The sequence below is a fragment of the Trematomus bernacchii genome, unplaced genomic scaffold (genome assembly GCF_902827165.1).
Source record: "Trematomus bernacchii unplaced genomic scaffold, fTreBer1.1, whole genome shotgun sequence".
NCBI classification, from domain to species: Eukaryota; Metazoa; Chordata; class Actinopteri; order Perciformes; family Nototheniidae; genus Trematomus; species Trematomus bernacchii.
The window spans coordinates 1388639-1410576 of record NW_022987727.1 but is presented as its reverse complement, the minus strand read 5'-3'; the positions used below and the strand labels follow the sequence as shown (position 1 = coordinate 1410576).

General features: G+C 43.8%; 1 protein-coding gene across 1 annotated transcript in view; it reads right to left on the bottom strand.

Moving 5' to 3' along the window:
- LOC117494053 (neuron navigator 1-like) overlaps positions 1-21938 on the bottom strand; it is a 93998-nt gene that overhangs the window by 57158 nt on the left and 14902 nt on the right. Inside the window, 4 exon segments of the mRNA XM_034144715.1 lie at positions 5836-6645; positions 15802-15862; positions 15864-15897; positions 17997-18892. Of these exon segments, the coding sequence (XP_034000606.1) occupies positions 5836-6645; positions 15802-15862; positions 15864-15897; positions 17997-18886 (1795 nt within the window). The 5' untranslated portion in view covers positions 18887-18892.

The following is a 21938-nucleotide window of genomic DNA, read 5'->3' as shown; positions in this document are numbered from 1 at the left end:
CCACTATATCTCCTTAACCACAGCCCTATCTGCTTAGAAGTCAGAGCGTTATCCGCTTAGAGGGGAAGATGAGGAAGCTTTAAGCGACTTAGTTGAGAGAAGTTTACTATCTCAGAAAGGAGGTCGAGACCTCACCAAGGTTACACTGAAAGAACACATCACCTCTAGCACTGCTGATTAGGCTTCAAAACATAGAGTGATGAGTGTGTGTGTGTGTGTGTGTGTGTGTGTGTGTGTGTGTGTGTGTGTGTGTATTCCTCTGTGACGAGCTGCACTGGAGGAGATTAAACGTGTGTGAGGTGCTTTGAGAGTTAAAAGATAAAGAGAGGTACAATCTAAAACACACACATCACATATGGTATGCAAACAGGGCTGTCAAAAAATCACCTGAAGAAAAAAACACAGTTCGCTGCATGAGCGTGTGTGTTGTTTGTGTGGCAGTATGAAACTTCAAATACCCACAGCTTTCAGGAGTGTCTGTTGTGCTTCCTGTGTATGCTTGAAATCTCTATACTAAAATCTAAATGCAGACTGAGCTGCACACACACTCGTGCTGCATAAACCCAGCAATGAGCCAAGGCAGACCATAATGTGTGGCAATGTTTGGGTGTATTTTTGTTCAAGAGAGTTTCCTGTGGAACTGTATTTTACGATGTGCTTAAACCCAGCTGCAGCTCCATGCTCACATGTCAGACAGACAGCCTGCACTTTTAATAAGGTGAGGCGCGACACGGTAGAGCTGATGACAGCAAGTAAACCCACTGCAATTTGACACAATGATTTATCTTCTTGGTTATCCGATTAGTGTTTTACTCAATAAAATGTCAGAAAGCTGAGTGACTGGTTCAAATATCTTGTTCTGTCTTACCTGGAAACCAACATTTATTTAGTTTAATATCATAGAAGGTTAGGAAAAACTAAAAATATACACACTAAGAAACTGGAACCATATACATTTGATGTTGATGGCGGATGGATTCATTTACTAAGGGTCGCTGACATGAATAACATCTTCCATCAAAGTATATGTCATTTTATATTTTAAGATAGATATGTGTGAGATATATTGCCAGCTTACAACTGACACTGTTTCCATACAGCAGCTACAATATGCAGATATCATGAACAAAGGGCACCTTTATCTGAGACCTTTCATTAGCAGAAAACACAAACAGAAAGATGAATACTAAACATTCCTCATAACAGAACTCTCATTCTTTCTGCATCTTCATTTTCTATCAAAAGACACAAGGGTATTACTGTATGCAAATATCTATCTAAAAGATTCCCCACACATAAACCAGGTTTCTGTTATTGCCTGGTAGATTTAGTTGACCACCAACGTCTATCTTTTCTATTCTTCACCCTATTGTAGTAACTTATCAAATGTATTTTATTTATTTAATCGTTTATTTGGCAGGGACAATGCACGGTAATGAACACTTAAAACATTAAAATGTGTCAAGCGTAACAGTAAATGTATATAATCAAACAATATATTAAGTTACTTGTTTTTTTAGTAATAAGCACCGTGTGTATTTGTTTGGTGTGTAATGTAGAGGCTGATGAGACAGAAAGATTCAGTGTCCTAATATGATTTAGGAAGAGGATGTCAGGAAGCAGACAGCACTAATGCAATGGCTCCTGCATTAAGTCCTTAGAGACTGACCACAACGCATTGTGAACACACACAAACACACACACACACACATACAATACACAATGGATAATTTGACATGCGTATGCCAGAACTTCCTGTCAACGAATACTCCTGGTGACAAAATCCTTGTCACACTAAAAGGATGTGCTCTGTCCACCTCGTGAAACACTTGTACCAGAAATATCCTCTCTGCTCTCTCCCTGGTGTCAGAAGAACACTGCTACCCGTCAACTCACATCAGAGTTGAAAGAGAGGGAGAGAGAATCTGAGGGATGCTTTATTCCTCACTTTCTTTGGGGCGTCTTGCGTTTATTCGGCTTGTCACCACCTTCTCGACGGGAGGATGGCTGCCCTGAATCCCTCAGTCAGCGAAGCCCAGGGTGGAACCAGCAACTCTGGTCACACCCGCATCGCATTAGAGACTCAGCACTGCTATCACAATGGAGGACTGAGCATGAAAATACCCTGTCACTGCCAAAAGGATGAATAGAGCGGAGTATAGACAGGAGAGGATATCTGTGACTGAATGTGGCACACAGCGAATGTGCGTGTTTGAGCTTTGGACATTTAAAGCTGCGGCTGCTTTGTTGTTATTTCCTGCAGCGCTGTTAAGTTGAACAGGAGTGTGTTGGTGTGTTTGCCTTTGTTTGACTGCGTATGTGTCAGCCCGGGTTTGACTGTGTGTGTATCTCTTCTTTTTTAGGCTTTGTCGATTTCTCTGAAGGGTTTATTGCTCCGCAGACAGCTGGCGAGGATGCATTGTCTCCCACGAGCAGCCATCAACCACACACACTCTACAAAGTCACACTTAAATAACACTCACATTCATAGTGAAGGCTACTTCTATGAGCATTCATGTGTCACTGAGTGTTATTTACTTCTCCTCTGCTGGGCCTTCATGGTCACATGTCAGTGACACAGCTCAACCAACACCAAAACCACACAACATCTTCAATCTTCTACCCTAAATCCTGTTCTCTATCTGATCCCTCAAATGCCTAAATCTCCATCCAGACAGATGTCATTTGGGCTTTAATCTTTAATTCATTTTAGTCTTGGTGGCGGACCTTTTCCAGGGTGATAGATCTGTGATTAGTGTAATGGAGGCTGAATCTTCTCTTATCTTTATGCAAGGCCTAATCCGGGTGCTTGCCGGTGTCTTTAGACTGGATCCTCTCTAAACTGAGCCGGCCCCATGCTGGGAAAGGGCCATCGCTTTAGGGAGCTTACCCTCTCGCATACACCTCATTATAAGTGCTGGATGGGACCGGGAGGTGTCATTAGTGGCACACATCTGAGGTACAGCGCTTTAAGGAACCCTGGCTGTATATACTTTACAAGGTGCCATTCACGTTGGCGCATTTTATTGGCGGAATTTATAGGGTTTATCATCCCCCGCGCTTATGTCCAACCTAGTAATACCGTTAACAAGATATCTTATAAAACACGCTGGAATTGGGAGCATTACAGCTGCAGGTCTATACTCACAATTAATTCTCTAAATCCAGTTAATGAAAAGCTTATTATCTCTCAGTGGTGAAACATGTACAGTATGTCCGATTAAAGAAAAAACAGATTACACTGAAACTAATCTTAAATCACCTCTCAAGATAAACATATAGCCTTAACCTTGATTGGACCTGGATTATGTGTGTGTGTGTGTGTGTGTGTGTGTGTGTGTGTGTGTGTGTGTGTGTGTGTGTGTGTGTGTGTGTGTGTGTGTGTGTGTGTGTGTGTGTGTGTGTCAGAGATAGAGATCCTTTTCAAGTACATAGCTGATGATGTCAGACTGCAGTAGCATTTTCTATTATCTTTGCCTACTACTCTAGGCCAGTGTCACACTGCATGCTGCTAGCTGTCACACACCATAACATGTGCAACACACAGGCCTAGATTTCTCTCCCTGTAGCTAACCGCTGACATGTAGCTTCAATAACAAAAGGCTATGACCGAGTTAAGGTCAGTTTTTCGAGATATAATATCATACTGTACAATGACACATCACTTTCATGTATGTCGGAAGCAGATGGGGAGGAGGTGGGAGTGTGTATGGGAAGGGGAGGAGAGGATCACTGGGAAGGATCCATCAAACATCCATAATCTATCTTCCTATGACAGGGCACACCGAGCAGAAACCAATTAGCTGCGCGTCGCTTCGGAAATGGAGAAGCAGATAGGATAAAAGATGAGCCTGCAGCCGCAAGCTAAAGGGCAAGTTACAATTAACCTACCCCCTAACACACACACACACACAAACACATGCAACAACGTGTGACACATGTGTGTGTGTTAGTTTCAATTCACAACTATCCTACACACTGGCTATAGTTTTAATGACAAGCCTCTGGCAGGTCGTGGTAGACTGTAATGAGCCAGGGAACACTCTTGGGCTGCCAGGTAGAAATGAGGTCATTGGCTATTACCATTATTTTACTCCAGCGTCCCTCTCATTTATCTTCCTCTGTGAACGAAGTCCTTCCCTACTACTTTCCTCCCATAAATCTCAATTCTTACTCTCTACTTTCTTTGTGTCAGTCTGTCTCCTCCTCCCTACCTGGCCTCCCGCCCGTGGGTTTGGTCAGCAACATTACAGCAAGGACTGGAACAAGGTCACACACAGATACACACCACACTGTATATAAACACACACAAACACACAGCCACAGGGCTGCAGGGGCAAGGTCACACACGCTGTGATTTGAGGCTGTGCTGCAGGAGGAAAGCTGGTGAAGAGCAAAAGAGGAAATGAGGAGAGAGGAGGAAGACAGAGAGAGGTTCGTTGATGGATGCAACATTATTTTCTCCTATCCAGCCAGATATAATGATCCACTACACTATTCTCCCTCTCTATCTGATGCTATCTGCTCCTACAGAGAAGGAGGGATGGAAAGAGAAGGAGCAATAGATAAAAGGAAATCACAAAGTGTGTATGAATGAATAATGGATGCAGATTTAGACCTGGTTTGACCTATCAGTCACCAACTAAGTCATCTTTCTCGCAATACCCAACCCCCCCCCACCCCCCCCCACCCCATTACGATGTGAAACTTTGTATGTGTCCCGTTACAGTCGCCCCCGATGTGTGTGACAGAGTGTGCTATCGGTGTGTGTGTGTGAATGATAGCATGCTAACTACCTGCCCATGCCACCACCGCTTCAGATTCCCCTCCCTCCTCAAACACGTTGCCCCCGGTAACAGGAGGAAGAGGTGGTGGTGGTGGTGGGGGGGGGGGGGGGGGGTAGTGACCATCTGTCAGTGGCTCGGAGATCAATGGAACTAGAGGGGTTGGGGGGGGGGGGGGGGGCGAGGGAGCGGTGTGCAAGGCTAAATATGTGGCCCACTGTGACCGGAGCCTGACTCAATATGCCGCCGTTTTATTTACCGACTGAAAACACACACCCCACTAGTCCCACTCACACGGGCTTTAGTGACGAATGGCTGATTTTAGGCTAGAGCCAGGAGATGCTGAGGCTGCGGTATCCACATGGAAACATGCGGTTCACACGGTAACAATGGCACGGATAGATAAATACATGGTTGGATTGCTTTTGATTAAAAAAGATATGCTACCCTGCAGACAGGATGTGGAGACAAAAAGGATAAAATGAGAGAAAGAGGAGGGAGGGAGGGATTGGATTGGTTAATATATATCTAGCTCACTGTGGCAGTGGGTCAGATGAGACTAGGACAAAACACTCCTGTGGTAGCTAAGGAATAAACAACCAAACAATGACAGCCCTCTGGAACTGCTTACTTCAGCAGATTCATTGGGACACACAGAGCTAGTACACATCCACATTACTACATTTTACACATATAGACTAAGCATATTTGACTGCTACAGTGATGTAAACATGGGGATTTGTTTGCACCACCTCCAGAGCGAGGACTCTCCCTATCGCATAGTGAAAAGCACTAAGAAAAACACACTGATATTATGCTCTGGTGCAATAGAGACTGAACTCATTTAAAATGCACTGTTGATGCTGGAGCTACAGTCAGAGCTGGAGGGAGTAGAGGAGAGACGAGGGGAGGATGTTTATCCCTTCCCAAGCCCAATTAATCAATAATTAACTGTTGTTAACATGTTGACATAATTGTAACCTGTCCTAAGAGGTGTCATGCTTCAATCTTTAGGTTTTCATGCACAATACGGATAAAATAACAGACTCACCAAGCATTTGGCTGAAAAGCAGCTGCTCCAGGTCTCCCAGAACCGTCACCACTAACTCTGGGTCCACCTTCAGAAAGCTCTTATCATCTTCTCCGTCTAAACCCTTCCTGTCTTTCTTCTCCTCTGTTGACAGAGATGCACATCGCATCTTCTCCCCTAGTTTCTTGCCATTAGTCCCAGTATTCCCAGCTCCATTGGAGTTAGCCTTAGTGTGGTGGTCTGCAGGGTCTGTGTCAGCACTCTGGCCTGCCTCAGAGGCCTTGCTGATGGGCTTGACCTCAGCATAAGGTCCCCGTGGTTTGCCAGGGGCAGGAATTCGACTTGGTTTGCCCCCGTTTGAGGTCACAGACGGTGAGCAGAACGGTTTTCCCTGAAAAAGAGACTGTTCAGACTTTGAAAGGGTCCTGGAAAGTAGTGGTTTCCCACCCCCAGCCTGAGGTACCTTCAGACCCGGCTTGTTGGTGCCAGCACCCGGCCGGCTCGAATCATCCTTCCAGTTGGGAGATTGGTACAGGTGCAGCTTCTTCTCAGCATCAGTAAGCACACACAAGTTGTTTAATGATCTCTGCTTGCGGAGACCGGACGGATTGGGGATGGGGATAGATCCAGAGGAGGGCCGGTAGACCTTCAGCTCTGACCTGGAGGGACGTGAGGGTCCCTGAGGCAAAGCGGAGGGCTTGGTCGGGGGCTTCCTAGAGGCCATGGCCTGGGCTGATGTGTCCTGGCAGGAGACAGCAGCAGACCTCAGGTCTACCTCTCTGGGCTTGGCCGTCATGCTAATGTTAGCCACATTAGCCTCCAGCATCCCTCCTGCAGAGAGCCAAACAACAGCATCAGTGACACACTGAGATACACACAAGCAGACTGAAAGAAATGGAGGAAGAAAAGGCTAGAAATAAGGTGTAAAAACTCCAAGACTGTCTGGTTTGCCCCTCCTCTCTGCCTCTCTGCTTTCAGTGGGTCCAGACTCCCTGATTATGAGAATAAGGGTTCCCCCCCCCTCTGTTGAAAATGATGTGTGGATTATTAGAGTGGCTGTTGCTGTCACCCTTACTCACGGCTGGTAATCCATGGATCTGCAGTTCTGTGTCCAGAGCCTAAATCCACGTCCTCACAGCGTGTGTCTGCGGTTCCTTGTGCCACAATAGCGCTTGCTAGAATCAAACACGCTCTGTCTCCCTCTCTGCTTCTCTCTCGCTCTGTATTCCCTCCCGCTCGCCAGGCAAGCAGCAGCCGACTGACAGGAGAAACAGTCGCAGCAGCGGCAGCAGCAACATCCCCCCTCCCCTTTCTCTCCTCCCTCTACCTCTTCCACACTCACGGGTTTGCTCACTCTACCCCCGCTGGCTCATTCACCCTCCCTCTCTTTCTTACTCCTCTGTTCTTCCCTCCTTCTTTCTTGTTGTCTCTCGCTCTCTATCCTCCCACTGGCTGATTCATCCGCCAATCATCTATCTCTCCCCTTCTTGCAAACGCGCACCGCAGATGCCGGGTTATGCTGAACAGCAGTGAAGGAAGGAAGAAAGGAAGGAAGGAAGGAAGGAAGGTCAAAAAAGAAACAACGATATATTCATATTGACCTCAGCTGTGTGTGACTCAAATGATATTACATGCCAAATATTGGAAGCAGAATGAAGACACACTCACACACACATTCAATCAGTCATTATCACATTAGCTGTTCTTTTCATCCATTCACATTCAGATTTTCTTATGTGCCCTAATCACGAGAGGCCCACCCATGATTAAGCTGATTCAAATGATGTGTAAAACAGCCGTGACTGCAGGATCAGCTTAGAGGAGGAGAACAGGACACACATTTAACATCCATATTACTCAACCAGATTTGTCAGCCTAACTAATTATGCTTCAATTAGCAGCTAGCAGGCCTCAAATGATCATCACTGCCCCTCCCACCTGCATCAGATTACCTCTCAACTCATCTTCATGGCTCTTTTCTCATTTCCTCCCTTCCTTTCCTTTCCTTCTCTCCTACAGACCCACAGTGTGTTGCCCATCCCCCTAGTTAATATAGAAGCAGAGGCCATTACGTTTTGCAGGGTATAGATTCATCACAATCTCATATCTAAGCACACCCCTCTGATTTAAAACAAGCACACGTGCACATGTAGGGGTGTGTGAACGAGTGTCGGTGTCAGTATACTTTTGTCTCTCCTCCCCTGCATGTGTACGAGTGTGTGTGCATGGGTCTGTCTCCACCAAAGTGTCACATTGATGAGACAGGCTCAGAGAAGGCCAAGCTCCCATCCAGGGACTCGCTTTGCTCTGGCACGGTCAACTACGTCACCTCATCGCTCTGGACATCCCATCTGAATCAACAAAGGACACAGGAGGAGCTCTTCTTCACCCACTTTATAGTTTTCTTGTTTCACTTGCCATCAACTGTGATTCTTTGCTGCAAATAGCTACAGAATGTATTCCAGTAATGCCTCGTAAAACAAACAGAGCAGGGTGGAGATCCGATAAGAGGGACAGGAAAATAGTATATTGTCGTCATTTCTCCTTTGTCTTTTGATTTCCATTACAGGTTGAAACGATGACAGAGCATAAAGTCAACCTTAAGTCCATTAATGCTTATTAACAATCAATAACTGTAGATTTTGTTTTTGTCTTTTAATGCATCCTGTCTGCTGCAGGTATTGGAGTGTTTGTGCTCTGGGTGTTTTACCATTAGAGCACTTTCTCTTGTATACAAGCAGCATAGCCTGCAGCTGTGATGTTATCAGGTCTCAAACTGTTAGGAGTAGTATTCAAACAAGCAGGATGCTGGGCTTACGGCCATGTTCTGTCACATTTGCATAAATCGGTTTACTCTCAACCAGAGCGAAAACAACCAATGTCCTGTTTTTCAAAGTCCACACACAGTATTAAAGTACCCAAACTGGCGCCAATTGAGCCCAATGATGACAACGTCCATCCATCAGACCTTGAATGAGTGTGTGTAATACAGGAGCTCAGTAGCAGACAAAAACACAGACATACATTGGCTGTTTCATTGTGTAAAGGCCGAAGCCATTAATTAGAAGCAGCTAGCTCTAATAAAGGGCTTATGTTGAGGAGGTTCTGCCGCAGAGAGGCCATGGCTGTTTGGTGACAGTTATGGGGGCTCTGGGGGCAGGTAGCAGGCCAGTAGGGGGGTAAGGGATGTAATTTAAGGCTAATAGGTGCTATTTGTCAGTTCTTATACCTCCCTGATGAGGGATTAAGGCGAGTGGCCGCGTACAAGGCAGGTCTGTGTGGTGCACAGATGCACATGGGAAAAGACACGCGTCAGTGCTCTTGAAAGAACGAATACACACAGGTAAAGTGTGTGTTGGCAGCACACAGCTACTTGTTTGTTCAAGTACTCGTCTCTCTGGCTCCACAGTCTAATCACTTTAATATATGGCTGATGTAAACTCTCTCTCTGAGTCTTCGCTGTTAAGCCGACACACACACACTCAACGCCCACACAGAGCATGCTGTCTGTGCAGGGTGTGTGACTGACCTGAGCAATCTGGCCCGACATCAGAGAGCTGGCAGAGTGTGATGAGTGCCAGTGCTCAGAATCACCCTACACATTCATCTCATACAGACTCACACATTTAGTATGCAAAAGAAGTGTGTGTGTGTGTGTGTGTGTGTGTGTGTGTGTGTGTGTGTGTGTGTGTGTGTGTGTGTGTGTGTGTGTGTGTGTGTGTGTGTGTGTGTGTGTGTGTGTGTGTGTGTGTGTGTGTGTGTTTGTGTGAGTTTTAATGTGTTTGTGGGTAAACCAAAGTGGTCAAAGCCATGGGCAATGTGCCACGATGACGTGGGCAAACAGTTCCATACACTTATAAAGACACTTATTAAGCAAAGTTAAGTAAATGTAGGAGAGACAGGTAGACAGAGATACAGGTATGAAAGGATAGATTGAAAACAGAGTTAAATAGAATGAGAGAGAGACAGAGAGACAGACAGAGAGACAGACAGAGAGACAGACAGAGAGACAGACAGAGAGACAGAGAGACAGGCAGTGAGAGGCAGGGTGTTTCTGTACTTAGTTTTCCCTAGCATCTCTAAACAGTTAGGAACAGATTGGCCACTATATTTACAGAGCAGTCATGTGAGGTAGCCACTAAGACACACAAACAGAGACACTGTGCGGCGCATGATATGCAAGTTTACAAAGTCACACAGTGTCTCCATTCTCCAGCTTTGAATGGAAAAGTACTGCGAGAGCTTTTGATGTAACTAATTGTATCAGAGCAACGTAAACTTTCAGACGAACGATTCCCATTGCACTAAGCAGATGGCGCGCATTCTCACTTTCACCCACTCCCTGTTGGCACCTACTCCCTCTTGTTTTGCTGATTTGTGTCCAAGTACATAAGAAAAAAAAAGTTGTTCTAAAGATGAGAGAATGGGACAGAGAAGTGAGAAGAAAATAACAAGAGTGTGACTCAGAATAGATGAAGAAAGGGGGAGCGAGTCACAAGATAGAGCATTCACCATGAAAGATGTATACTGCATGCTACTGGTGAGGAAAAAAAGGAAGGAGAAAAGAGGGAATATAAGAATGTACAAATATAATGCAGAAAACTTGAGAGGAGGTGGAGGAAGGATCTCTGTATGTGTGCCAGAGGAGCAGAGGAAGCCTGTAAGACAGAGAAAGGAAATCCTGCCTCACCGCCTCGCCGCTAATGCTACGCTTACTTGTGTCCGTTAACACGCTAACGCATAGGGTCCACAGGACACAAGGATGAATACCAGACCATGACACACACATAAACAAGGGGAAGGCTCATGGTGACACACACTATGATACTACACCAACACAATAACATGGCTTTTAATGTCCTGTTTACACACAAAATACTTAGGCGACAACCTGATGCAAACAATGTGTGGCTTCCCGGTGTGAGTCAAAAAATGTAAGTGTGAAAAAGAGAGGGGATTGTTCAACAGTGACACACTGACTGTGGTGGTCTCTCTCTCTGATGATGAAGCGCAGCCTGACTCACTGGCTTAAGCATTTGGGCAATTCAGCCACTTAAAGGCTATCCATGGTAATGGTGTGTCACTTGTAACCAACTCCTGATTCCGGAGGCACAAATGTTAATCTAACAAAAACACCATTCTTCCGCAGAGCGAGTGTCACACACTCATCATGAGTCACAACCAGCTGAGGGCTGGAACAACATCAATGCTATTCAGGGAATGTAGAGAAGGGAGGATGAATTTTACTTGTGTGTGTTTAAAAGGTATCGCTTTATGTAGCTGCTCCCTCACTGTTGACATTCTCAGCACACTTCCCAGGGGTATCCCAAAATGCTGTGCTGCAGAGGCCGGTTGCTTAGTTACAGCGTGGTGTGCATACAGCAGCCATGTATATCATCAGTGTGTGTGTGAGTGTGTGGATTTGTGCTTTGGTCGGCAGAAATAAAATCGCTGTTGCAAAAGTAAAGATATACATTAGCATGTGATTCAAAATCTTATATTTATATATATTAAGGAAACATGCAGTCATGTTTCCTTAATATATATAAACATCAGGAATCTTGAGCCAATAAATCAGCACCCATGTTCGAGTGTTTGCTTTAATATGCATGGGTTATTAATTTGACGGATAGATGTCTTTGTTACACACATTCCTGTGTGTGTGTGTGTGTGTGTGTGTGTGTGTGTGTGTGTGTGTTGTGTGTGTGTGTGTGTGTGTGGTGTGTGTGTGTGTGTGTGTGTGTGTGTGTGTGTGTGTGTGTGTGTGTGTGTGTGTGTGTGTGTGTGTGTGTGTGGTCCTGCAGAGACACAGAGAGGTTACACACATGACTGCCTCCATAACTCGACTCCCTTGGTTGGGAGTCACCCCAGAGGTCAAAAGGGATCTTGAGTGTGTGTACTCATTCACCCATTTCTCAATTCAGCCCTCTCCCTCCTTTCTTTCTCTCTTCTTTTATCTCTCACTCTATCTAACGCAGACAGAGGAAGAAAGGAAATGTCCCTGGGGGGAGGGAGAAGAAGGAGGTGGCAGCTCTGTCTTAGTGCATCGCCACACAACGGGTGGATGGCTCAGCGTGTGAAACCAACGGGAAAATTAAAAGCTTCCATGTGCAAATTTCAACTTGTTTTTTCCCACATATATCAATGGGTGCCTTGATGCTCAGGTATGGATTATGTGCATTCATGTGCACTCATTTTCCCACACTCATGTGATGTCTACCCATCAAACAGAACTCCAGACAGGTCAGAGTTAGGGTCAAATGAGCATGACATTAAACCCTAAATAGTGATTACTGCCTCACTCCTGGTGATGGGTGACTTTGTAATCTAGTCCACTTTAATGTCTGATCATCTTTCCAAATCTACTAAACCACTCACCACTGTTCACCGCCAACACCGGCATATGTCTGTCAGATTAGATTGACCAAAGAGGATTACGCACTAGTAGATGCAGCAGGGTTATCAAAATGCTATCCAGTAGACTGGCCGGGGGAATTAAAAGGGAATATAATTTATAATCTGCATGCTGAATCATTGAAAATCATTGAAAAGTTTTGAAAATCTTAAAAATTACAAATACATTATGATATTCAAACTGCAGCCTCCATAATAACCCTTAAGTTTAATCAACATGTCTCGGAAACAGTTTTAACAAAAACTGAACATTATAAAACTCAGTTACAGCACCTAGCAAACTTTCAAATTAGAGTACATAGTATATAAGTATAGAATCTATACTTATATATACTCTAATCCATTAATGGACTGGGCTATATTACATTTAGTATAACAAAGTGCAAGTTGGGCCATTGCCACTGAATGTAATTTCTGGCTAGACATGCATCTTGACGGACACATCATGAAATCTCTGCTGCAGATAGTGTTACTGTTTTCAAGGAACACATGCCCGGTTTCTGTCAAAATAAAGTGTCAATCACACACCTGGAAAGTACAATTCCCATTGTTTTCTGCCAGTAAATGTCAATATCAGATGAGGATGGGTGTGGAATACAGTGCAGTATTTCATATCCATGTGTTTGTGTGCGAGAGAGCGAAACAGAGAGAGAAGGAGGGATAGCTGACGGACTTTGAGAGTGTCCGTAGGGAATATCCGGTCTTACCCCTTATCGCGAGCTGAAAAATGATACACCGACCACATCACATTTATCTTTCAAACACCATCTGTGTACTGTCACACAAGCATACATCAGCACACACACACACACACACGCACACACACTCTGAAATCCACCTCTCCAGAGAGACACAAGGTCAGGAGGTCTGGGGTCTAATTGAGAGACCACATGGTGCTACAGTCACATTCAATGTTCAGGTCTTCATTAGGGGCTCCAATAGGAGATGTAAGAGCTGATTATATTACCTCTCATTCAATCTGAGTTAATGTAGGCATATGGAATTAATCCATTTATGGAAAAATACTCTTTGCCTTCAGTCAAGGCAACCATAACCAACTATGTATATATGTTCACCAATATATGTTCATTTTGATTCATTTCTTATTTTAAAGTTACCTAACTGTATATCATTTTATTTTAATTTGTATCTTTGATTTGATTTTTAAATGTTATTAATCTCTAATCTGTGTGAATATGGGTTACTGAATTTCCCCACGGGGATTAATAAAGGTCCATCTTATCTTATCTTATATCACTTGACTTGGCCTTGAGTTCAACCAGAACCCTCAGCTTGGAAATATTCCATCAATGTTTTTATCACTGTGCACACATTAAGTGTTTGTTCTCTCCCTCCTTAAACAAAAGGAAATCAATTTACCCACTGACCTTATCAGGACTCCTCTCACCCTCTCACTGTTTCTCTTTTCCTTCCCTCTAAACTTTGCGGTCCTCCCTGTTCCCCTCCGTTCCCTAAATTACAGTCATTACGGTGTCAGCCCACCCTCCATGTAAATGCAGCTTCAGAGGAGTCTAGGACACATTAGTTCTGTTTCTAACGCCTTCTAGGGAACAATTACAAGGCCACAACCACAGTCCCAAGACAGCCAGAGGCGTTTAAAGACAGGGGCTGGTCCTCCATGAGCTCCCCTCCCCCTTTCCACAACCAGCTGGTGTTAACCTTAAAAAAGCTTTTAAAAGTTTGTTTTATTTGCAAACAGCTCTATTCTGGTAGCTACACTTTTAGACAGGCACGATGATGGGACTAGCAAGTTTAAAGGTTAGGGCAACTGCTTGTGACATAATATATTACAATACGATGTCTGAATATTATACTGTGTACGTACAGTTGAGTTATGAAGTATTACGAACTGGCCGGAGTTGTAGCCACTAAAAATGTTATACCGAGGTCCACGACTGGCTGAGGAGGTTGTAGTGAGAAAATAGTTGCAATTTTCTTTATTTTAGAGAAATAGATTTACATTACTACTAAAGGCACATTTTATGTGTTTTATTTTGATCTGATGTTATTCTCTGTTTTCTGTATCGAAATGATTTATCTCTATAAGAGAATAACAGTATAGTAATGGTATCCTTTAGTTAGCTTTTTTCTAAAATGTTTCACAATTTCAAGGGATATTCTGTATTTTGCAGCAATCCACCCCAAAAATGACTATTTAATCCACATAATTCAAGTCTCATTTATGCTGTTATATGCTCACTACTCCCCAAATGAATGGATTATCGCTAACATCTTTATTTAAACAACGTACCCATAAAGAATGAAAATGCATGTGTTAGGGGAGCATTGAGCAAACGACCGGGTAAATGAGATGATGTCTTTAAACATTGCCGCCCAATTACTTCAAGACTTTTCTCCTGCTTTTTGATTCATCGTTCACTGTTGAGGCTTGTAGGTAATAAAACATTTTTTTAGCGTGGGATAAGTAATTTTGTGGTATTTCTAGTACTCATTGTTCCTAAATTTGGCGACCGTGTATAAAAAAGCAAGTTGATTCTTACTTTAAGAACCCAATAAGAATAGCCACACCCTTTAACACTGTAAACACATTGTCACTGTTTAATTTAAAATCTAATGTTCAGGACAAATGTAAAAACTGTACAGATATTGTGCCAGATGTGTATACACTCAGAGAGATGTTGCCCATTAAAGTTTAATCCACACTAACTCAGGGCTGCACGTTTCAAAGCCAGGCAGTTGGTCCCCTCCTATCCCACTGACACCACATCACAAAGAATGATTCACTGAGCCACTGATAAAGTCATATCTCTGAAGCCTGCCCACATCCCTCGACTCACGCTGACCACCACAAAGCACGACCATAGCTGTGGGTACAGAGGAAAGCATTACTCAAAAGGATGGAGAGGAGGTCATGCTGGGACTGTGGCTTTATAGGTCAATGAAGCTGGAGAGGAGCGTGAAAGACGATGGAGAGAAAGTGTAAGTGGAGGAAGGGTTTAAACTCCTCAGCAGCTCTTGGATGAAGCTGAAATCAATGTGCATATAATAATACTCATTGGCAGCGAGTTGAGAAGTGCCCGATTTCATCCCATTACTGACCCTCATCAACCCTGTCATCTTCCTTCATCTTAACATCCTGAGCCCATCTCTCTCCTTTACATCTCTTAATCTAGGAACCGCTGTAGTCAGCAGAGACACACACTAAACGACACCAGCTAACATATATGGCTCCTGAGGCCTGATGGGTAGGGGAGGGACCGAACATTTAGACAAGAGAATGGTTGTCCCCGAGTCTCCACTGAGTCTTTTCAAGGTCCACAAAGAGACCCAAAGGTCGGCATGCCCTTCTGACGTCATTTATGCCGCAGTAATTACGTCTGGTTGACAGAATGTAGGTATACGCATCCATATCCATTGTCACCCTGATGTAAATTGGACAGAACTGGACTAGAAGCAAAGAGCAAAAGATTTAAACAGAAAAAATAATGTGTTTTGCTTCTGAAAAATGTGCTAAAGAGTATAATCTCAGTATACCTGCATTCCCCTGTGTGTGTGGTGTGTGTGTTTGTGTGTGTGGTGTGTGTGTCTTACCTAGTGTTAGGTCATCACAGCAGACTTCTATGGATCCAGATGAGCAGTCACTCAGTTCATCCAACTGTAAAATCGCTCTCAGCCTGTGCATGCACCCTGTAAACACAACAAGAACACATCCGTCACACTTCTGTTACTGCTCATGCAAATCACTCATTAAACCTCTGATTACAATCACACACACAGCAGAGGAACTCTCAATCAATGTGTGTCACGTTGATTTTACTTTAATGCAAATCCTAGAAACAGAAATACTGATAATACACAAAGTACTGTATATTATTTCAAAAGTAATCTTAATCATTTCAGGTGTTATCGTGAATTTTCTTATTCTTAATCCTATAAAGTATGGTAAGTAATGCATTCATTGTAGAATAATTTGTTATGCTTTGACTGATTCATTCTTCATTGATTCTTTGCTATAACACGACACACCACTCAACAACACACTTCAGATTGAGGCTGCACGGTCTGAAACAATAACTCATTGTGATTATTTTGACTTATATTGCAATTAAGACATCAAATCAAATCAAAATCAAATCAGGTTTTATTTATAAAGCACATTTAAAAGCGATTTTGGTCGAGCCAAAGTGCTGTACATGTAATAAAAACACATTACTACAAATCACAATAAACGACAATAAATTACAACAGATATATCTTAAAAAACAAAATAAAAAATAAAACACACGGAAAAGTCAGGAGTCGTGCTCCGCTCTGACTAGAAAGCCAGAGAGAAGAAGTGTGTTTTAGTTTTGATTTAAAAACCCCTAGGGTCTGGGGCCGACCTCACATGGAGGGGGCAGAGTGTTCCAGAGCCTAGGGCCAGCTGCTGCGAAGGCTCGGTGCCCTCGGGTTTTTAGCCTGGTCTTGGGCACTACCAGCAGCAGCTGGTCAGCAGACCTTAAAGCTCTGGCTGGGGTGTAGCGCTGGAGGAGTTCAGCTATATAGGCAGGAGCCAGCCCATTTAGTGCTTTAAAAACAAATAAAAGGATTTTAAAATCAATTCTGAACCGAACTGGAAGCCAGTGTAGTGAGGCCAGAATAGGGGTGATGTGGTCGCGCTTTTTGTGGCCAGTCAGCAAACGTGCAGCAGCGTTTTGGACTAGCTGTAAGCGTTTGATTGAGGGCCTGGTCCATACCCACATACAGAGCGTTACAATAGTCCAGTCTCGAGGTTACAAAGGCGTTGATAACCCTTTCTAAGTCTTTAAAAGATAAATACGACTTGGTTTTGGCCAATAGTCTTATTTTAAAAAAGCAGGATTTTACTACGGTGCTGACCTGCTTGTCAAATTTAAAAGTGCTGGTGAAGGTCACTCCAAGGTTCATGACCGAGGGGAGGATGTTTTTTTTGATAGAGCCCAGAATATCAACCGGAGAGGCTGGAGGTTGCGGTCCAAAAAAAGATGACCTCGGTCTTGCTCTCGTTGAGGTTGAGGAAGTTTTTGCTCAGCCAGGATTTTATCTCTGCTAAGCAGTCCATCAGCTGCTGTAGTGAGTGTGTGACATTTGCTTTGAGAGGCAGATAGATCTGTACATCGTCGGCGTAGCAGTGGAAGGGAATGTTATGTTTTGTGAGTATTGAACCTAGGGGCAGTATGTACAGTAGAAAAGGATGGGGCCCAGAATCGAGCCTTGGGGAACCCCACAGGTAAGAGGGGCTTTGGCAGAGGAGAAGGCACCTAGCTGTACCGAGAAGCTACGGTCTGTCAGGTAGGACCTGAACCATGCAAGGGCAGAGCCTGTGATGCCAGCGGACTGTTCAAGCCGTGACAGCAGGATGCTATGGTCCACAGTGTCAAAGGCAGCTGTCAGGTCTAACAGCACCAAGACAGCTGGGCTACCTGAGTCGGCGGCTAGGAGCAGATCATTAAAAACTCTTAAAAGGGCTGTTTCAGTGCTGTGCATGGGTTTGAAGCCAGACTGAAACTTTTCATGGATTCCATGCGTGGTTAAAAAAGACTGCAGCTGGGCGTAGACTACTCGCTCCAGGGCTTTTGATAAAAAAGGTGATTCATGATATAAGAGGGATTGATCATTTTGGAAGCATTATCATTGAAAAATATATTTAAATGATCATGAAGTGTTATGAGGAGAGATTCATCATGAGAAGGGAATGGTTTTACAATTAGGGGCGTCGTTGGTAGCTTGTGATCAAAGTGTTGATAGACTGCTGTATCACCACTCACCTGTAGCTGAAGGGAGCCACAGTGGCCATGTTGACTTTGGGTGTGTGTGTCTCTGTGGACGCAGCCTCCTCCTGTAGACGTTGATCCAGCATTTGAACAGCCATCTTGGACATTATTGGCATGGTGAATGTTATTGGTGGCAGCGGTAGGGGACAGGGAGAGCAGGCTGGACTACCATCCTCAGGAGTGCCCATCTCCTCGTCTGATTGGCTGGTGGAGTCACTGCGACCTCTAATGGCTTGCTCGTAGCTCGTCAGATCAAGAGAGGGCCGGAGGTTACCGTTGTTCGACTGGGCTGGTCGGTTTTCTGGAGCATCCTCCTCTCTTTGTGGCGTGACCCCCCCCGTTGCCTGGGAGTTGGAGTTGTCTGCTCTCCTGAACTGCAGCGGGGGACGCAGGTTGCTGGTCCCCCATGTTTGGTTCTTATTGGGGAGGGGGGCGTTTCTGTTGCGATTGCCGTCATGTGGGAACTGTGAGGGGATCTGAGGCGGGGCAAGTTCCCCCAGATCCAGTGTGTCTTTGGAGTGTTGCGGTGGTGTCCTGCGCTCCGTCAACGGGCTGTTGTAGGCCGAGCGGGACCCCTGGGGGGCAGGTAGAGCACCCACTCGCTGGAAGAGCTGACTCTTCAGACTGGTGTCTCTCTTGGGGTCCCTGGAGGAGGGCCCGGGGATGCCAGAGCTGCGTGGGCAAAGTAAAGGAGAGTGCCTGGGTGTGTGTGTGGGAGTGTGTGTGGGTGTGTGTTTAGGGGTCTGTGTTGAGTGCCTGGGCAGGTCTCCAGCCCGACGGCGGGTGTCTGCTTTGGGGGAGGAGGGCAACAGGCTGTGAGGGAGGGGGATCCCTGACGTGGGAGGAGCCCGGGGGGCCGACTTCACACTGACTCCCCCACTCATTCTGACCTGGAGAAACACAGGGAGAGAAACTCCTACAAGTCAAAATGTTGAACACTGATGCTAGTTCTTCACATTCAAACTAAATCCACAACAACAGTATCAGTTAGCAATGAAGCCCTCCAGAAAAATGTGTTTATTAATGTAAAGGTTAATTACAATGTGTTAAAATCGAATTACATTTTAATCCAATAACATTAAACTAGAACGTGCTGTTCCAAACACTGAGTGGTTAAAAATCCTTGGTATGTGAGCATGTGAATCGAACACATATGACAAACTGAGTCATTGTAAACCACGAGTTGAGCTTATTTTCAGCACGGCATGAAGCGTCTGCGCAATCAAATTTGCCTGCTGGGAGTTCAAAAAAACAAAAACAGCTTCACATGCTCACAGCAACATCTACCAGCTGCCTTTGGAGCGTTATGTTCTCGGAAAACAGATTTTCTGCATTTAATGAATTCAAATACACACTCCCACAAGCACTCGCCACACACTGCTCTCTAACATATATGAGCTTCAGAGGAGGTATGAGATATTTCTCACCTGATTTGCTATGATTCCAGATATTCACAGTTCACCTCTCAGAAAAACCCAAGAAATCTAAAAGTCAGCTTGATATTCTTAGTTCCCTTTCTCTTTCACACAGACCGCAGCGAAGTGTTATTCAAGTGAAACATTACTCTTAATGACGTATAATCAAACTACTTGGTTCTCCTCTGCTGGAGGGAAATAGGATGAGAGGCTGTGAGGTGGGAAGAGAGGGAGGGGGAGGGAGGGAGGGAGGGGAGAAGGGAAGAAACAGCTTGTGTAGAACCAGAAGGGTCACAGCATCTTGAATCTTTGCCCAGTCTGTGAAAATGCCTGAATACATTAATATATACATAAATAAACTTTTTTCTTTTTTCATTTGATGACCAGCTTTTCCATAAAAAAATAACTGCTTTATGGTTTAACTGTGAAAAATATTTCAGCAAGTGTTTTAAGAACGTCTGAATAACAAATCTTTTTGCTGTTGCGGTCCAGATGTGCAGGGGTGTGTCTACAGCTTGTCTGGCATCTAACCCGTTTATAAACATATACTGTATATAGATACGAATACATACAAAAGTATGAATATAATGTATATGTTATACTTCCTGTATAACACTTTTGCTTTGAATCAGTGCAAGATAAGTAGATTTTTTTGTTATAATTACACATACTCACAAATATAGAGGATTTAACGCTTAATCCTACTTGCCCTTTCATAAATAGCAGAACTTGTTTTGCCAGAAGACTTCTTGAAAGCTCTCTTTAGTAAATTAGAGTTGTGTCAAATTAAGCCGTCTGCGTCACAAGGATAAAATGATAGATTATACGGGGGCGCATCTAATCGCAGTATTGCTCATAGACAAAAACTCAAAACATTCCTTTCACCTACTTATAATATCATACTGACACAGATAATGGAGATTGGATTTTTTTGCCAAGGACTGGTGCTCTATATCATGGATAATCGCTAATGGAGACCTGCACACTAGCATACAGAAGCAGTGATGCAGCGGTAGGTAAACAGAGACAGATCATCCATCCTGCTTTCTCTTCATTTCTCATCCTAAATTCCTCTTCCCCCACCCATCTCTGTTTCTCTTGCCCTTTCCCTTAGCATGGTTAGTCAATAATAAGCATCAGAATTTCTGTCTGTCTGATACAATTCCTGTAAGGATTTCCAGGAGCACAGGTGCGGTCTGGCTCTCTGGCTCTATCTGTATGGAAATTGGCCGTTCCCCCGGGGACGCAGCGGGGTCACACCAGTACTACTGCAGCCCATGTAAGGACATACCGAGGCTCAGCTGGTGGTGGGGATGCCCGTGTGTGTGTATATCCACAGAAAGAGACAATAAGACGTTTCTGTTGACTGGAAGCAGCAGCTGAAAGCGGTTTCAAATCTGTCAAATCAATTTTAGGTGATATTTCACAGCTGAAGCTTGTGACATTTGTAGGGTATTATGTCTGTGTCATGTGTTCAGACTATATAAAGGAGGTAAAGACACCATCACTCTGTTACATAAGTGCATTTACAATAGTTAGATTGTTGGTCTGACACTTTCACAATAGGTCAAACTGCTTGTGACTTGTCTGCCTGGACACAATTAGAGTATGAATAAACATGTAGTCCATAGAACACAAGAAATAGTCAAAATAAATCCAATTACAATTTCCCAAGCCCAACAACGCTACATTTTTTAAGATGTTTTTGACAAAATAACAGTCCAAAACCCCAATAAATTAAACTTAAAGTGATATATATAAGAGAAAAGCAGTATATTTAGAAGCTGAAATCAGAGATTTCCAGAAATTCGTGTTTGATAAATTCGTTTTTTTCGTTTTTTTTAGTAGTTAAAGATTGATCAATTGTTTTCAATTATTAAAAACCATTAATCAAGTGGCTATTTGTCTTCTACTAATATTTGTTTATTACTATAGATGCGAGCCTCTTGGCTAATAATATAACATGCATTAGTGTTTCTGTGACATTCATAGATACACACAATAATTCTAATGTATAATGACACAAACATGGTAACACAAACGTTTAAGTTGTCACAAGTGAATGCTATAACTATTGGTAAAGCAAATGTTCGGAATAATACAGAGCATTTACTTCAATCGTTGTGCAAGGATGGTACTGACATCTGCTGGACGCTGTGTGAAACAGCAGCAGGGACTCTTATGTCCCACTAATCTTATCCTGTATAATTTACAATCTGTCTCCACATATCCAGGAGTTGAACTAAAGTATATGAGGTGATTAACAACAAATCTTCACTTGATCGTAAAAGACTGCAGGTCAGTTTCTACTTGAAGGCGTAAAAAAGAAGGATAGCGGGGCAGCAGGGATAAGATGTTACCTTCTTAATCTTATTACATAATATTAGCCCCTATGTCACATGACCAACCAGGCCAGAATTCAGTTACTGTACCTCTGATCAAAGAAAAATGCATACCTTCTCTCTCACACACATACGCACTCTGGGCCTTGTGATGAAAACCCCCTGACTCATCCGTAAAT